General features: G+C 47.2%; 1 protein-coding gene across 1 annotated transcript in view; it reads left to right on the forward strand.

Moving 5' to 3' along the window:
• The window catches only part of SEC16B (SEC16 homolog B, endoplasmic reticulum export factor), a 92,134-nt gene extending 83,750 nt beyond the window's left edge, over nt 1-8,384 (forward strand). Inside the window, exons 24-31 of the mRNA XM_024758828.1 lie at nt 458-757; nt 1,599-1,666; nt 3,997-4,152; nt 4,325-4,423; nt 4,780-4,891; nt 5,025-5,104; nt 6,664-6,762; nt 7,411-8,384. Of these exons, the coding sequence (XP_024614596.1) occupies nt 458-757; nt 1,599-1,666; nt 3,997-4,152; nt 4,325-4,423; nt 4,780-4,891; nt 5,025-5,104; nt 6,664-6,762; nt 7,411-7,479 (983 nt within the window). The 3' untranslated portion in view covers nt 7,480-8,384. The remainder of the gene's footprint in view (nt 1-457; nt 758-1,598; nt 1,667-3,996; nt 4,153-4,324; nt 4,424-4,779; nt 4,892-5,024; nt 5,105-6,663; nt 6,763-7,410) is intronic.
• The last annotated feature ends 9,321 nt before the right edge of the window (nt 8,385-17,705 follow it).

The raw sequence follows: 17,705 nt of genomic DNA on the forward strand, positions 1-17,705 counted from the left end.
AGAATGAATACCACCAAGGTCCCTTCCTGGGCCAAGGTTCTGGTTCTTTAAACGCAAAGCCATCATTTCTGTAGTCTGATTTGGGTTTTAACTGGCAACGTTCTAAGTTTCAAGTACCCAAGTCCCTTAGGAGATCCTTAAAAGAGAACGTTTATCCAAATGCAAAAAATTGTGGAGTTAAATGAGGTGGTAATTTCTGCCCTCCCAACCTGCTGGCTTAAGGCTCAGAGATCATACAAGGTAGTGAGGGAAATGGTTTTGTAAACTCTGAGTCATCAGCGGTGAGAGGTGTTACAATTACTGCTGTGTTGTACTTGTCATCACATCGATGGCAGCCACACTAAGTGGCCTGCCCTTGTCACTGCTTTCCAAAGGGCAGGATTGTTCCTGGTGTGATTAGTCCACACAAGTGCCACATTACAGGTCTCACTTCCTCCTCTTTGCCCTATGTCCTTAGACGACACTTTCTACCAGGATCTTTCTGGACATCAAGGCAACTCAGAAGCCCTTGGGGACTGCTCAGCCCTGTGGCCAACACTGGAGCCGATGGGCCCGGCCCAGCCCAGCCCACAGCAGCCCTTTCCCCTCCAGCCCAGCTCCTACCCAGCAGGAGGAGGTTCCGGGCAGACGGGGGTCCCGATGCCTCTTTACTCAGTTCCTGAGGCCCATCTGCCAGGGACCGGTGGCAGCGTGGCAGTGACAGGGACTCCTGGAGGAAGGGCCTGGGAGGAAGCCCAGCAGATGCACCCGCCCCCCGGTAAGACCTGCCAGCGAGGCAGCGAACCTTGGGTGACGAGGTGTCTAGGGGAGCAAGCAGAAGAGGGAGGTGCAGGGACCAGTGCAGGGTGTGGGGTGGGAGCTGGTAAAGCCCTGAGTGGTGGGTGTGCACGTGACTGAGGGCCTGGTACTTCACGTTCTTCTGAGGGAGACGGCTCTCTCCCATTCCAGCCCACGTGTCTACTGGGACAAGCATAGCACAGCCAACCGCAGCCACTCTTGCCATCCCCTTGGATTCTGTAGTTTCTAGGATCTCGGCTGGAGAAGGCAAGGAAATGCCACCTGTGCCTGGAGCTGTAGTTTAGGCCAAGTCCTCTTTCTGAAGTCGTCAGTGTCAGGGACCGCGGGCAGAGGCTCGTGCTTCTGTCTTCTCCCATCAGGCCTTGGACAACAGGGGCCGAGTATGGGTGAGCATTGCTGAGTGATGCCAGGGAAGTGTGGGAAACCACGCAGAAGGATCAGATCTTAGAGCTTCTAAGACAAGGTCCCGTCCAAGATGGGAGACTCACGTGGAGGGGAAGGTCAGGGAGGATCCCTGCGATCCAGCTTGATGTGGCCCTGATTTCCGGGGTTCCTGAGGGATGACCTTGGTTCAGGGTGAAGGTTGGGTGAGCAGCATGTCCTGGGGTGGCTGGAATTCAGAGGCTTGTGCAAATGGACTTTGCATTTACTGTGATGCACTTGGAGCTATGGGCTCAGAGCTCCAGCTGCTTTGCAATTAGGAAAGCCAACTTTCCTAATGTGTCCCCGTTACCCTTCTTCAGGATAGATGGGAAAGGCCCCACTTCGCATCATGATTTCTGTTGTGTTTTGTGCCATAGGAGAGAACACAGTGTCTCCAGAAACCTTCCAGCAACCTGACGGGCAGAAGGTTGTTTCCAAACCGCAGGTGAGAGGACAGAGCCCGGCAGATGCGGTGCCCACTCTGAGCTGTGGGCTTCCTTCAGTTGCCACGGTTTCTCTGCCACTCACAGATGCCTTCCTGTGCCTTGCACCAGCCCTCTCTTCCATGTTTCACCTTGTTTCTTTCTACACCAGATCCTGCGAGGTGGAGAGGAGGCTTGTTCCGGTTCATGTTCAGTCCTGCCAACCTGTATCCACGGGGGCAGGGCCGGCAGGGCTGGGTGTAGCTTTGAACTCACACATCTGCTCCCTCTGTTGCCCTCTTCTTACTGTTGCACCGAACGCTTGCTGTGCTCTGCCCCACCATGGAAGCCTCTTGATATTTCTTTCTTCCTTTTAATTTTTACCTTGCTTTATTCCCAAGAAGGACCTACCGCAGTTGTATCTCTTCTGCCCAGGTGTGCCGTCAAGTCTTGGAGGGAACCACGTCTAAGTAATCATCCAGCTAGCTGTTGAATGAATGAATCCCTTCCCTCCAACAGCAGGCATTGCTGGTCCCAAACCTGCCTGGCTGGAGGCGAACTTCCTCAAGTTGTAACCGGGCTGCAAGGCTTAAAACACTTTTATGCTTTACTTTTTTTTTTTTCCTAACTGAAAAATTAGTACGTTATTGTTATAGAAAACTTGAAAAATGAAGAAAAAGTGTCATATAAAGAGTCAAACAGACATCACTCAGAAGCCCATAGTCAAATATTTTCGTTATTTCCTTCTAAAATTTTTTCTATGTACGGGTTTCTCCTGCTATCCGAATGTAGAGCCTTTCCATTAAACCTTTCGTAAGTCTAAATGGCATGAAGGGAAGAAGCAGTTACCTCAGTACACATCTTGCCAACAATGCACAAAATAAATCAAAAGGAAGTACAGGTGCTCACAGATACAGTTCAAAGCTATGGCATCTTGATGCGGAGATGCTGAGCGTAGTTTCTGGGAAGGAGCTCGGCAGGCCACTCTCACTGCTTGGGGTACGCTCTGCCTCTATAACGGCTCCTACAAAACAAACGCTGAACGGTTTTTTCACTTTCTGCCTTTTTTTTGTAAAAGCGAAAATCCTCTTTGGACTTTTTTTTGGTTAGGGAAAACAGGTACTAATGTAGGTCTTTGGTGAAAGCAAAGTGGCATAATGCAAACTTTCAAAAAGTGGGGGAGACCTGTCTGTGTATATATGTGTGTATATAAATGTGTATATATACACACATGTGTTTTTAAATGGTTAAGAACATATGTAGGTGAAACTTTATTTTCTATTTATTTAATACTATAAAATTGAGATTTTCCATGTCATTCCTAAATAGGATTTTTAATATTGGTGTGATAAAATCCATTGTATGGAAATAGCATCACTCATGCATTTATTCATTCACAAATACTGAGCTCCTACAACATACCTGGCACTGTTACAGGGGCTGGGGGTACACAGGGAAGCAGACAAAGCCTGCCCTCATGGGGCTTCTGTTCCGTGGAGGTGACTGCAAATAAACCACTGTGTGCATGAGGGATGTTACTTTACACAGAGTGGAAGGGAAGGCATCTCTGAGGTCAGCATGGAGGGTGGACGGAAGCCAGGTGAGTATTCAGGGAACAAGTGTTCCAGGCAGAGGGAATAGGGAGAGCAAAGGGCCTACAATGGGACTGACTTGGTGCAATCGAGGAAGAGCATGGAGTCACTGTATCTAGAAAGTGGGGAGCAACAGGGGAGAGGGCTAAGAAGCAAGAACAGAGAGGCAGAGAGAGACTGGGTCATGGAGGGCCTGGTAGGCCCTGGAAGGAGCTCAGATTTTAATTCATCTTTCCCCCATCGTTAAAACACTTCAAGTATGTCTCTTTTCTTTCCTACTCTTTCTCGCTACTCCTCCCTTCTCTTGCCCTCATATGTAAAACACAATGATGGACATTCTAGTATATAAGCCCTTGTCTATTCCTCAAATTTATTCAAATAGGAGAAATTCCTAGAAGGAGAGTCAGACTGCTTAAGTTTAAATCCTTGCTCTGCCGTTTACTAGTTATGTGACCTTAGGTTGCTTAACCTTTCTTTTTTTTATAAATTTATTTATTTTTGGCTGCGTTGGGTCTTCGTTGCTGCACTTGGGCTTTCTCTCGTTGCTTCGAGCGGTGGCTTCTCTTGTTGCGGAGCACGGGCTCTCCCCACTGCTTTACTGAGCAGGTCAGGTGAGGGGGTACATGTAAATGTGCCTTTGCAACCTGTCAAGTGCTATAAAAATGCTACTTCTGGGCTTCCCTGGTGGCGCAGTGGTTGAGAGTCCGCCTGCCGATGCAGGGGACACGGGAAAAAGCTACTTCTGTTTTCTTTAATCCCAGGTGCCACTGATTCCCAGAGCACGAAATATTTCTGAGAGTTCCACTGTATCAGTCAAGGAGGATGACGGGGAGTCCTCCGATGAGGCAGAGAAGAAAAAGTCTTCCGAAAACACCGCCCAGAGAGGAAAGCTCGGAGACGCGAAGGAGAATACAAAGGTGGAGGGATTCTTCTGTTCCCAGATGGCGGAGCAGAGCTGGGAATCTGGGCTTTGGTGGTGCCCCTGCCCCTCCTGTCTCACCAGCATCACAGGTGGGGGAGGCTGGCTAATCTCATATTCAGAGGGAGAAACAACCCTGCAGGCCACAGAACTCGCCCTCCTCCCTCCAGGGCTCGGGGTTTGGCTGGCTCAGCTGGTTTCGCCCGAAGCCCGCCGGCGACGCGCCCCCCTCTGGAGATGAGGACGCACCTGACAGTCCTGACTCTGAGGTAACCTGGGCAGGGAGGGCGCGGAAGTTCCCCCTTCCAGGGGCCCTAGGAGGGTCTGGAGCTGGCATCGCTACCCTGGGCCAGGTGAAACAGGTTTAGTGATGGAAGATTGTGGGAAACAAATTCGTCCAGTGAGGGGAAAGGCAGATGACGAAAGGCCTTAGAAGTCAGGATGAAGAATTTTAACTTTCGAGGGCCAGGAGTTAACTTGGATCATTGAGCAGAGGACCGGCATAAAGAAAATGGAACTTGGGGGAGAGAAGGCCAGCATCTGGCCGCCGTGTGGGCCCTGCAGGAGTACAAACAGGCAGCACCGGTTTATTTACTGTCAGCGACACCTTCCTTTCTGCACTAAGCAGGAAGCCCCCGGAGCATCTGCTCCTCCCGGGCCCAGCCCGGGCCTCTCCCCGACGCCGCCCCCAGCTCCCCAGTCTCTGCCGGACGCCGGCGCCTTCTCCAGAGACACAGGTACCGCCAACCTCATGTCCTCTGGGCTGTCTGTGGTCCTCTCTGCACTCCCCGGGGGCATGGGGGTGCCTTCTGGGAGTGGGGACTCCTCTGTCCCGAGCAGCGGGAGCACCCCTGACTCATTGCTTCCTAGGTGGCAGTGAAGCCCGAGGATCAGCGTCCGGGGCAGGGAGAGCCGAGGGCACGGGGAATGGAGGCTTGTTGGGACCTCAGGTGAGCAGCCCACCAGCCGCCACTGTGCGGGCTGAACTTTCACGTGGGCTGCAGGTGCCGCCCTGTGAGGGCCTGACTCGTGGAGGATATGGAGAAAGCTTCTGTATTAGTTTGCTAGGGCTGCCAGAACGAGGTATCAGAGACTGTGCCATTTAAACACCAGAAACTTACTTCCTCCCGGTTCTGGAGGCTGGAGATCTGAGATGAAGGTGCCGGCCGTTTGGGTTTCCCCCGCAGCTTCTCTCCTTGGCTTGCAGCTGGCCATCTTCTCCCTGAGTCTTTACATGGTCTTACCTCAGTGTGTGTCTATGTCCAAATTTTCTCTTCTTATAAGAACACCAATCATAATGGGTTAGGGCCACTCTAATGGCTTCATGTTACCTTAATCACCTCTTTAACTTTTTTTTTTTTTTTTGTGGTACGCGGGCCTCTCACCGCCGGGGCCTCTCCCACTGCGGAGCAGAGGCTCCAGACGCGCAGGCTCAACGGCCATGGCTCACGGGCCCAGCCGCTCCGCGGCATGTGGGATCTTCCCGGACCAGGGCACGAACCTGTGTCCCCTGCATAGGCAGGCAGACTCTAAACCACTGCGCCACCAGGGAAGCCCCCTTAATCACCTCTTTTTAAAATTTTATTTATTTATTTAAAAAATTTATTTATTTATTATTATTTATTTTTTTGCGGTACGTGGGCTTCTCACCGCTGTGGCCTCTCCCGCTGCGGCACACAGGCTCCGGACGCGCAGGCTCAGCGGCCATGGCTCACGGGCCCAGCCGCTCGGCAGCGTGTGGGATCTTCCCGGACTGGGGCATGAACCCGTGTCCCCTGCATCAGCAGGTGGACTCTCAAACACTGCGCCACCAGGGAAGCCCTTAATCACCTCTGTAAAGACCCTGTCTCCAAATACATTCTGAGGTGCTGGGGTTAGGACTTCAACATATGAAGTTTGGGGGGAACAGGAGTTAGCCCATAACTGCTTCCTTAGGTGATGTCTAGAGAACAGCCTTGGGACTTCCCTGGCGGTCCAGTGGTTAAGACTATGCGCTTCCACTGCAGGGGTCGTGGGTTCAATCCCTGGTTGGGAAACTAAGATCCTGCGCGGCATGGCCAAAAAAAGAGAACAGCCTCTTTCCCTGTCCCAGTAGGAGCCAGAGTTCACCAGTATCCTTGGCAAGGGCTGTGATAAACTCTTGATGAATTGTCCACACCAGTATGGATTTCATGCCAACTGCTAGGAAAACATGTTTATTTCTTGTGGCCTGGTTACAGCACTCTTGTAGTATTCCAGGTCTTTCAAAGAATATGAGGTTACTTTTTATGATGCTATTAATACATTTATTATGGCCTTTTCTTCTCATGCAACAGCACCAAGGCTCTGCAATGCCACCCTTGACCCAGGGGTTGGCTGTGCCCACTTGAACCATGTTTGTTTGTTCAAGATTCCCTGAGCTCTATCACATCTGCATCTCTTGACCAAAGTTGATGCTCAGGGAAGCCCTTGATGTTCTGGAATCTGGGGAGTGGTGACTAAGAGGATTTTCCATTATTTTCCATCACAGGGTGTTTCCTCTGGGCTCTACTTCAACCCTGGTGTTCTGCTTCCCCCACCCACCTTGAAAGGGGCTGTCCCTCTCTACAATCCATCCCAGGTCCCCCAGGTAAGGAGGCCCTGAGGGAGAGGGGTTAGGAGCATGGGTTCTGGATTAAGGAGACCCAGGTTTATATCTTACTTATAACAAATTACTGTGCCTGAGTTCTTGAGCAATGACTAACCTCTCTAAGCCTCAGTTTCTACATCTGTAAAATGGGGTTAGTAGTAGCTACCTCAGCGGGTAGTTGTGAGGATTAAACTGGAGCATGTATGTGAAGGGCCTGGCACTCAGAAAATGCTCAGTCAATGTCACTATTATTAATATTGCACTTGACCTTTCGTAAGTCTTGAGACTCAGGAGAGACAATTGGTGTTGGTGTCAATGGTGTGGTTGCACCAGGGCTGTGTCCTGGGGGCGAGGGGATCATTGCAAAGTTTGATTGAAGCTAAACTCCCTGCTTCTGTATGATCTGAGGCAGACTGCTTGGTCTGATGCATTACTGGCCTCCCTTCTATATAAAGTTGAATTTCTTTCTCCTTATTTAAGAGGTGAAGGTGTTGGGTGAAAGCAAATACTGAGAACACCACCATGGGAAGCCAAATACAGCAGAAGGGTTTCTAGACCCTCAGGATGCCCAAGCTCAATCCAGCCAGTCAGCCCTGGTCAGAGTCATGCTTGGGGCTATAATCTAGTACCACACTTGTTCTTTTCCAGCTCTCCATGGCTACCAGCCTGAACCGGCCAAATCGCCTAGCTCAGCGCCGCTATCCAACCCAGCAGTGACGAGAAGGACCACCCATCCCAGGCTGGTCTCCCTGAAGCACAGCTTTTATGTTGTTCTCGTTTCTTAATCTCCCAGCCCCTCTGCCACATCAGGACCCCCAAGAGGGTTGTGCTAGCCTGTTGCCTCCATGGGGCATAGAGAACGCAAGGGGACAGGGTCTCCCAGGACATAGCTCAGTTCAGTGTTTTAAGATTAGCTTCAGAATGATGGTGCAGATGGCTTCATCGGATGGAAAAACTGGGCATAACAGCAGACTGGAGGTGAGCAGAATGCTGTGGCAGCAGCACTTAGAATGTGGCTTGAGATCCTCGGGAGATTCAGGGCCTAAGAATCCCACTGCTGGAATCAGTGGTGACACCACTGGGCTCAGCAGCAGGAAATGACTGGGGGAGAGGCACTCAGGGCAGTATTCTAGACTTAACTTGCACAGACTCCGGACACGCAGGCTCAGCGGCCATGGCTCACGGGCCCAGCCGCTCCGCAGCATGTGGGATCTTCCCGGACCGGGGCACGAACCCGTGTCCCCTGCATCGGCAGGCGGACTCTCAACCTCTGCGCCACCAGGGGAGCCCTAGACTAACTTTGGCTTCTTCCTCAGCCTTAGTTACAGACCAATTCATGGCTGTAGTTAGCAAAAGGGTTTTGAATCTCGGAAACTTATCATTGTTTCCCGTCATCATTCCCTCTCGGGTGACATTTTGGCGGTTCCCCTCTTGGTTTTAGTTTTGTACACATTTTTTATGTGGTTCAGATTAATTATATTTCTCTCACTTTCTTAGCTGGTCCTATTTTTCCACATTCTGGCATCTGGCTATCAAGTTAGATTGCTGTAGGCATCATATTGTCATGGTAACTACTGAACCTAATGATGCAGATGGATGGAACATCAGTGTAATAAAGGATGGAAAATGTTAGACTAACTTTGACTTCTTCCTCAGCCTTAGTTACAGACCAATTCATGGCTGTAGTTAGCAAAAGGGTTTTGAATCTCGGAAACTTATCATTGTTTCCCGTCATCATTCCCTCTCGGGTGACATTTTGGCGGTTCCCCTCTTGGTTTTAGTTTTGTACACATTTTTTATGTGGTTCAGATTAATTATATTTCTCTCACTTTCTTAGCTGGTCCTATTTTTCCACATTCTGGCATCTGGCTATCAAGTTAGATTGCTGTAGGCATCATATTGTCATGGTAACTACTGAACCTAATGATGCAGATGGATGGAACATCAGTGTAATAAAGGATGGAAAATGTTCCCTAAAAATTCACTCCTTCCATAAGAGAGGAGGAATGAGTGCCTGAGTTTGTTAATACCTCCCTTCCTCCCTTGGGCCTTTGCAAATGGATGTTCGGAGGGTCAGAGGAGCCGGAGGGAGGAGGGGGACATCTTGGAAATTTCCATTTCTCCTTTCAAACCCACAAGAGGAGTAACTCTTGCTGTTTGTCAGATTTGTTGAAAATTGTTCCTCACAAAGAACATTCTTTGTACGTGTAATTGTACATACAGGTTTTGTACTTTAACGTAATATGGTTCTGATGTTGATAGCGATTAAACCAGATAATTTTATAGCAGATGCTTGTCTCCGGCTGGCTTTTGCAGAGGGAGAGAGCACACTGAGTGGTCTCTTCCCTGAAGTCTTTCTAATAATGGTTTCATTGTGTGATAGGTGCGAACAGCTGGTAAAAGCCCTTTGTTAATGAAGAATCTAGGGAATAATCCTCTTAACTCTAAGTCTACCGCTATTTTTTCAGTTAAAAAAATATGGACAAAAGCTCCTCTGATGCAAATTGGTTACTCTGTTAACTAAATATTGCATATTCTGTTCTCTAAAAAGTTTATTCATCTCTCAGATTAAATTGGGAAATGTGTGCATCAGTGTTTTGCATCTAGAAGGCCCTCAGTAAGTGCTGTTCCCTTTTTCCCTAAAAAAGACTGCAGCCCCTTCAGTTTGATATGCTGACACCCAGTGGCGGTACCATGTCAGTAGTTTGTGAGTTTCATAGGCACCAAATTGTTTAGACTTGAATCCTGGCTCATCCACAGTTCATCTTGTAGTCTTGGACAGGGTTATCTAACTGTCCTGTGCTTCAGTTCCCTTATCTATAAAATGAGGATGATAATTACAATAGTACCTACCATATAGGGACAGTGCAAGAATTAAAGGAGTCAAGCTCTTAAAAAAGTACTTAGTACATGCTAAGCATTTTATGTGTGTGTTTTAAAAAAATTATTAGTATATAATCTAATAAGTAAAATTGCCTTATCTTGTCGCCTGTGATATTAAACTGTGGATTTTTCATTCCTTTTTTTTAAATTATATTTTTGAAGTATAGTTAGTTGATTAATTCCTATTGCACAGCAAAGTGATTCAGTTATACATATATACATTCTTTTTTAATATTCTCTTCCATTATGGTTTATCACAGGCTATTGAATATAGTTCCCTGTGCTATACAGTAGGACCTTGTTGTTTATCCATTCTGTATATAATAGTTTGCATCTGCTAATCCCAAATTCCCAACCCATGCCTCCCCCACTCCCCCTCTGCCTTGGCAACCACAAGTCTGTTTTCTGTGTCTGTGAGTCTGTTTCTGTTTTGTAAATAAGTTCATTTGCGTCATATTTTAGATTCCACGTATACGTGATATATGGTATTTGTCTTTCTCTTTCTGAATTATTTCACATAGTATGGTAACCTCTAGGCCCATCCATGTTGCTGCAAATGGCATTATTTCATTCTTTTTTATGGCTGAGTAGTATTCCATTGTATATATGTACCACATCTTCTTTATCCGTTCATCTGTTGATGGACATGTAGGTTGCTTCTATGTCTTGACTATTGTAAATAGTGCTGCTCTGAATATTGGGGTGCATTTATCTTTTCAAATTATGGTTTTCTCTGGATATATGCCCAGGAGTAGGATTGCAGGAATCACAACTCTATTTTTAGTTTTTTGAGGAACCTCCGTGCTGTTCTCCATAGCGGCTGTACCAATTTACAGTCTCACCAACAGTGTAGCAGGGTTCCTTTTTCTCCACACCCTCTCCAGCATTTGTTATTTGTAGACATTTTAATGTTGAGCATTCTGACCAGTGTGAGGTGGTACCTCATTGTAGTTTTGGTTTGTATTTCTGTAATGATTAGCGATGTTGAGCATCTTTTCATGTGCCTGTTGGCCATCTGTATGAGATTTTTCTTTCTTGATACAGGTGTGTAATGGGAAGAATAATTTAAAATTACTTCTCAATAGGTGTTCTTATGACTAAGCCAGTTTCTCTCCCTGAATCCCACCTGCCACCAATGTTAGGTCGTGTGGCTTAGTGCCCCCAGGAACAATGACATAGGGGAAGTCCTACCCCATAAAAAGAAGCACTTTAGAGGAGGAGAGTGAGGACCAAAGAGGAAGGTAAAGACATCGGATGCCTGTGTCCTCACTTCTGCCTCCTGTTGGGATTATTCATGGAAAACGAGTGACTAGAGTGTCAACAAAGCAGGTACTGAGATTAGTTACTTCCCAGGCACAGGAAGTAATATGTGCAGCAGTGGACACATTTTATGAGGGGAAAATCAGGGGGTTTTATGCACTTGAAAGGGAGGAGGCCATGGTACTTATGCTAATTCATGATTGGAAGCTTGTACTCTGGCAAAGTCAGAATGCATCCATTAACATGGAGCATGGTTGGTTAAAACAAGTCGTGTCGTTCATTTCCTGAGGGCTCAGGAAAGAGCCCTCAGTTGGGCCTAGTAAGGGTATGATGAACTGGGGTCTCTCAGAGTTCTTAGTTGTTTATCAGCTTTTTTTAGTGGTCGTGATGGTGGTGAGTTTGCTAAAGGTCATGACTGTTTTAGAGCTTTAGGGGTTAAAACCAGTTGTGGTGAAACAAAGCAAATGCAGCTGTAAGAAGAAAATACTTTGTTCCTCCTTTACAAGGTGGAAGCTTGGGGAGTAGAACAGGTTGTGCTAGAAATATGCTGCTGGGAACAGGGAGCCTGAGAGCACTGGGGCCTTTCCTCATCTATAGCTCCCGAGAGGCTGCAAGCCTTTGCAGGCCAAGGAGAAGCTGGCTTTGGCTTGGGAGCCATAGCATCTTGGCCTTGGGTTTGACCATGGTCTGAGGCAGAGCCTCCAGCTCCCTGCAGTCTGGTGTACGTGGACTCTTGCAGGCAATGATTGCACAGTGTCCCAAAAGGCCACAAGGGACCAGTTGTCCCCTGCAGATGCCAGGTCAGCACCGGGCCAGAGCAGCTACCTGCAAGGCGTAAGGCTGACCGTGTCAGCCATAGGCCTTCTTTCCCATCACCATAGGCCATTTTAGGGAGAGGCGATAAACAGAATTCTCTCTCTTTTAAAAAAGGAATTACCCAAAGACACTGTTTAAAAGGGAAGAAACTGATATATAGTTAATTGGCAAGTTTGTTTTTGCCCCTACTCCTCAATGGGGTATGAGTTTGGAGGAAGAATAGTTATAGGAAATAAAGAAGCTACATTTTTCTTAAAAAACTGAGTGGTAATGTGCAAATTTGCGCTCCTGCTATATACATATAATTTAATATTTATATGGAAACACTTAAACCTAATGTTCAGTAATTTGGAAGAGAATAAACCGTTAAATTCCATGTAAGTGTCTTTATCACATATCACCATTCCTGCCTTCTGTCTAATCCCCTTATATGGCTATAAAACTGCAAACAAGCCTGCTTCCTCAGTCACCTATACATACTCCTCTTTCAGCCCTAACTCAAGCTTCAGGTTGCTCAGGATCAAAGTCTCTGCTAGCTTTTCTCTTTACCCTAGAAATCTCCTTTCTCTTTGGTTTCTTCCTCTGAGCAACCAAGAAGGGCAGGAGACTGCATCCACCTCTTCACTAAAATCAGAATATTTTCTTCCCACAGGAAATATGCAAAGCACTCTCGCACGTGAAAAGAATAATAGGTGTGTAATTTGGGTCTCTCCACTCACAGAGGTTTCTCTGACACTTCCCCCACCAAGAGAGTGGCATGGAAGTGCCTTTTCCCCTCTTGTTTTTGTCATCTTAAACTGGAAATTGCATATGGCATGATCTGCACGTAATAGGGTATTAGGTACTTACCTGGGTTTGCCTCAAACATGGCCTTCAACACTGCCTGCACTCAATGAAGTACTTATACCATTCATTCAGATCCTTCAGAAATGGTTTCTTAATGAGATTTAAAGTTATTTTGAATAAGGATTTAGAGCATATTAAACTGTTTTCATTGCAATCTCACTAAGTAGAGGAATCTGCTTCCCATACTCTCTTCCTTTTTATATGTATCTCCAGGTAATGGTACTTTGCAGGAACTAGGTCAACAGCAGTGCAACTCAGACTTGACTGACCCATGCAAATGTTGTTATTTTAATGTGAGATGCTTTCCTGGTGTTTATCCAACTTAGAGCCGATTAAGCATCCCATTTTTAAAGAATCTCAAGAGAGAAGGATTCCATGGATTCCCCTGAGGTTTCAGGCTAGGGTTTCACACTCTCACACATTATTAGGAAGCTATTCCTAGTACTTTCCACCCAAATCACTCAAGTGGCTCTTTACAACTCTCAGCTGGTCCTCAGCAGAGACAGAAAACAGCAGCTCCCCACCACCTGTGCCTGGAACTCTTCCAACGTTCTGTAAGCCCATTAAATCATGTCTCAGGTTGTGAAATGAAGGCTTACAAAATGGGGTTTTCTTGACTAAAGTTGGGGATTAAACCAGCTAAATGCTTGGAATCTTTTGGTAGCTATGGTGACCAGACATTGTGAATTGCAGTAACAATAGAAATATATTTATTGAGTACTTAAGTGAGAGGGGCCGTGCGAGCGCGGATGTTAGAGCCAGACAGTTATCGCGAGACCCTGAGCGCAGCCGGCAGTCAGCCTCGCAGTGGTCCTCCAGGCAGAGGGTGCGGTGAGAGGCGGATCGCGTCATTCTCCCTCGGGCCCTCCAGGACCTCTGGCTTCGGGCCTGGCGGGTGAAATGGGAGGCCCGGGGACAGGCTGAGGGCTGTGTCCCGCAGAGCTCTAGAGCCCTCTCCACGGCCGCGCACTGGCCAGGCCCAGGCCTGGAAGCAACAGCGAACCTCTCCCACATCCCCACCTCTGTGACCTAATGGTGGCATCTCCATGGGTCACAGTCCGTGGAGGCTTCAGCAACTGGAATATATGGACACTGCCACTAAGGTAACAGCTTCAACCAGCTTCAGTCTCTCTGTTCAAGTTTCAATAATTGGTCCAGCTGAGATCACTTGTCTACCCCTAGGAGGTGGCTAGAGGTCAGGGCTAAGTTGCAAGGACATTGCACATTATTACTTTGGGTCCACCTCTCTGGTTGGCGCTATTCCCAAAGAGGGGAAATTGTGAGCTGGGAGTTAACCTGACTGGTATTTGCTACACGTATTCCTATTGATCCTAAACAAATGATTCTTTCCAGTTTAAATGAAAAGCCTGAGGGACTTCCCTGGTGGTCCAGTGGGTAAGACTCTGTGCTCCCAGTGCAGGGGGCCTGGGTTCGATCCCTGATCGGGGAACTAGATCCCTCATGCATGCCGCAGCTGAGTCCGCATGCCACAACGAGGATCCTGCATGCCGCAACTAAGACCCAGCGCAGCCTAAATAAATACATAAATATTTAAAAAAAAAAAAGAAAGAAAAGCCTGAGGGCCAGCTGGGTCCTGGGAGCCTGGCTTCCTCAGTGATGATGGCTGGGCAGGGTCTGGCCCTGAGGGTGCCACCAGCTGAGATCTGCCTCCTCAGCTGGGGCTGGGCACTGACGGGAGGACCCAGACTGGGTGCTGGATGAATGCTCCCCGGGAGGGTAACCGGCCTGTGCAGGGACCCCTCCTCTTAGCCAGGCCTGGACCTCAGACGGGGGAGAGTTGAGCCTTGGGACCTTGTCCTTTCTTGTCAGAAAAAAGAATAATGTTTATTTTGGTGGAGGTTTACAGGAACATGGTGACCTGACCATGACCTGACCTCAAGAACAAAGAATCTGACACCAAGAAGTCTGCAACAACTAATCATGCCACTCTCACCTTTCCTATAAAGGGCTTGCTGAAAGCTTTTGGGGAGTTCAGGGTTTTTAATGCATGAGTCACCTGTCTCCTTGCATGGCCCTGCAATAAACCTTTCTCTGCTCCAAACTCTGACGTTTTGGTATTGTTTGGCCTCACTGTGCGTCCGGCACATGGACTTGCGTTTGATAACACTTACTTTGTGTCAGGTGCTGTGATATACATTCTATGAAGTATATAGTCGTCTTGCAATGTTTATAGATGAGGAATCTGAAAATTCAAGAGATAGATTAAACAATTTGTGCAAGGTCACACAGCTCGTAAGGATGGAGCTGGGATTAGAATCCAGGTAGTCTGGTCTCAGAATCTCCGCTTTCAGCTACATTGTCCCTGGACGTATGTACATTTATTTATTCACTAATTCATCAAATATTAATTGAATGATGTGTCAGGCATTGCACAACTTTCTCAACAAGGTGGTCTTCACACTTAAAACACTCAAAGTCTAGTGAGGGAGACAGACAAATGAACACAGAAATTACTGCCTAATGTGAGAACTGTTGTACTTAAAAACATATTCAAAGAACTTAGTTACCATGATATCCTTCATAATGCAGGGATGTCATATATTTATATAATTTGTGGGCTAATATATAATATGTTCAAATTATACCACGTACTGCTGGTTACAATCAAGGTGAAGTTTGTTGCTAGTGGGTAGGAAAGCAAATTTAAACATTCGAACCAAAGTTTAAAGAGGCATTAAGCTGTGGAGGGTGAGCATGAAGTCTGAAGGAAAAAGGGTCATGGAGCATTGTGATGACAAGGGTCATGGAGCCTTGTGATGACAAGGGTCTTGGAGCCTTGTGATGACAAGGGTCATGCATCATTGTGATGACAAGGGTCATGGAGCATTGTGATGACAAGGGTCTTGGAGCCTTGTGATGACAAGGGTCATGCATCATTGTGATGACAAGGGTCATGGAGCATTGTGATGACAAGGGTCTTGGAGCCTTGTGATGACAAGGGTCATGCATCATTGTGATGACAAGGGTCATGGAGCATTGTGATGACAAGGGTCTTGGAGCCTTGTGATGACAAGGGTCATGCATCATTGTGATGACAAGGGTCATGGAGCATTGTGATGACAAGGGTCTTGGAGCCTTGTGATGACAAGGGTCATGCATCATTGTGATGACAAGGGTCATGGAGCATTGTGATGACAAGGGTCTTGGAGCCTTGTGATGACAAGGGTCATGCATCATTGTGATGACAAGGGTCATGGAGCATTGTGATGACAAGGGTCTTGGAGCCTTGTGATGACAAGGGTCATGCATCATTGTGATGACAAGGGTCATGGAGCATTGTGATGACAAGGGTCTTGGAGCCTTGTGATGACAAGGGTCATGCATCATTGTGATGACAAGGGTCATGGAGCATTGTGATGACAAGGGTCATGGAGCCTTGTGATGACAAGGGTCTTGGAGCCTTGTGATGACAAGGGTCATGGATCATTGTGATGACAAGGGTCATGGAGCATTGTGATGACAAAGGTCATGGAGCATTGTGATGAAAAAGGTCATGGAGCATTGTGATGACAGGTGTCATGGAGCACTGTGATGACAAGGGTCAAGGAGCATTGTGATGACAAGGGTCAAGGAGCATTGTGATGACAAGCGTTATGAAGCATTGTGATGACAAGGGCAAGGAGCATTTTCATGACAAAAGTCATGGAGCATTGTGATGCCAAGGGCAGGGAGCATTGTGACGACAAGGGTCATGGAGCATTGTGTTGACAAGGACATGTAGCTTGCTGATGACAAAGGTAATGGAGCATTTTGATGACAAGGGCATGGAGCATTGTGATGATAAGGGCCATGGAGCATTGTGATGACAAGGGCATGGAGCATTGTTGTGAAAAAGGTCATGGAGCATGGTGATGACAGGGGTTATGGAGCATTGTGATGACAAGGATAATGGAGCTTTGTGATGACAAGCGTCATGGAGTATTGTGATGACAAGAGCATGGAGCAGTGTGATGACGGGGCATGGAGCATTGAGATGAGTAGTGTCATGGAGCATTGTGATGACAGGGGGCATGGAGCATTGTGATGACATGGGGCATGGAGCAGTGTGATGACAGGGCTCATGGAGCATTGAGATGAGTAGTGTCATGGAGCATTGTGATGACAAGGGCATGGAGCACTGTGATGATAAGGGGAATGGAGCATTGTGATGACAAGGGTAATGGAGCTTTGGGATGACAAGCCTCATGGAGCATTGTGATGACAGGGGGCATGGAGCATTGTGATGACTAGTGTCATGGAGCATTGTGATGACTAGTGTCATGGAGCATTGTGATGACTAGTGTCATGGAGCATTGTGATGACTAGTGTCATGGAGCATTGTGATGACTAGTGTCATGGAGCATTGTGATGACTAGTGTCATGGAGCATTGTGATGACTAGTGTCATGGAGCATTGTGATGACTAGTGTCATGGAGCATTGTGATGACTAGTGTCATGGAGCATTGTGATGACTAGTGTCATGGAGCATTGTGATGACTAGTGTCATGGAGCATTGTGATGACTAGTGTCATGGAGCATTGTGATGACTAGTGTCATGGAGCATTGTGATGACTAGTGTCATGGAGCATTGTGATGACTAGTGTCATGGAGCATTGTGATGACTAGTGTCATGGAGCATTGTGATGACTAGTGTCATGGAGCATTGTGATGACTAGTGTCATGGAGCATTGTGATGACTAGTGTCATGGAGCATTGTGATGTCAAGGGCATGGAGCATTGGCATGACAAAAGTCATGGAGCATTGTGTTGCCAAGGTTAGGGAGCATTGTGATGAAAAGTGTCATGGAGCATTGTAATGACAAGGACATGGAGCATTGTGATGATAAGGGCCATGGAGCATTGTGATGAGAAGGGCATGGAGCATTGTGATGACAGTGGTTATGGAGTATTGTGATGACAAGTGACATGGAGCATTGTGATGACATGGGGCATGTAGCATTATTATGACAAGGGTCATGGAGCATTGAGATGAGAAGTGTCATGCAGCATTGTGATGACAAGGGGCATGTAGCATTGTTATGACAAGGGAAATGGAGCATTGTGATGACAAGGGCATAGATCATTGTGATGCCAAGTGTTATGGAACATTTTGGTGATACAGGGCATGGATCATCGTG

Source organism: Neophocaena asiaeorientalis, unplaced genomic scaffold, assembly GCF_003031525.2.
Source record: "Neophocaena asiaeorientalis asiaeorientalis breed wild unplaced genomic scaffold, Neophocaena_asiaeorientalis_V1.1 scaffold182, whole genome shotgun sequence".
Classification (NCBI taxonomy): Eukaryota; Metazoa; Chordata; class Mammalia; order Artiodactyla; family Phocoenidae; genus Neophocaena; species Neophocaena asiaeorientalis.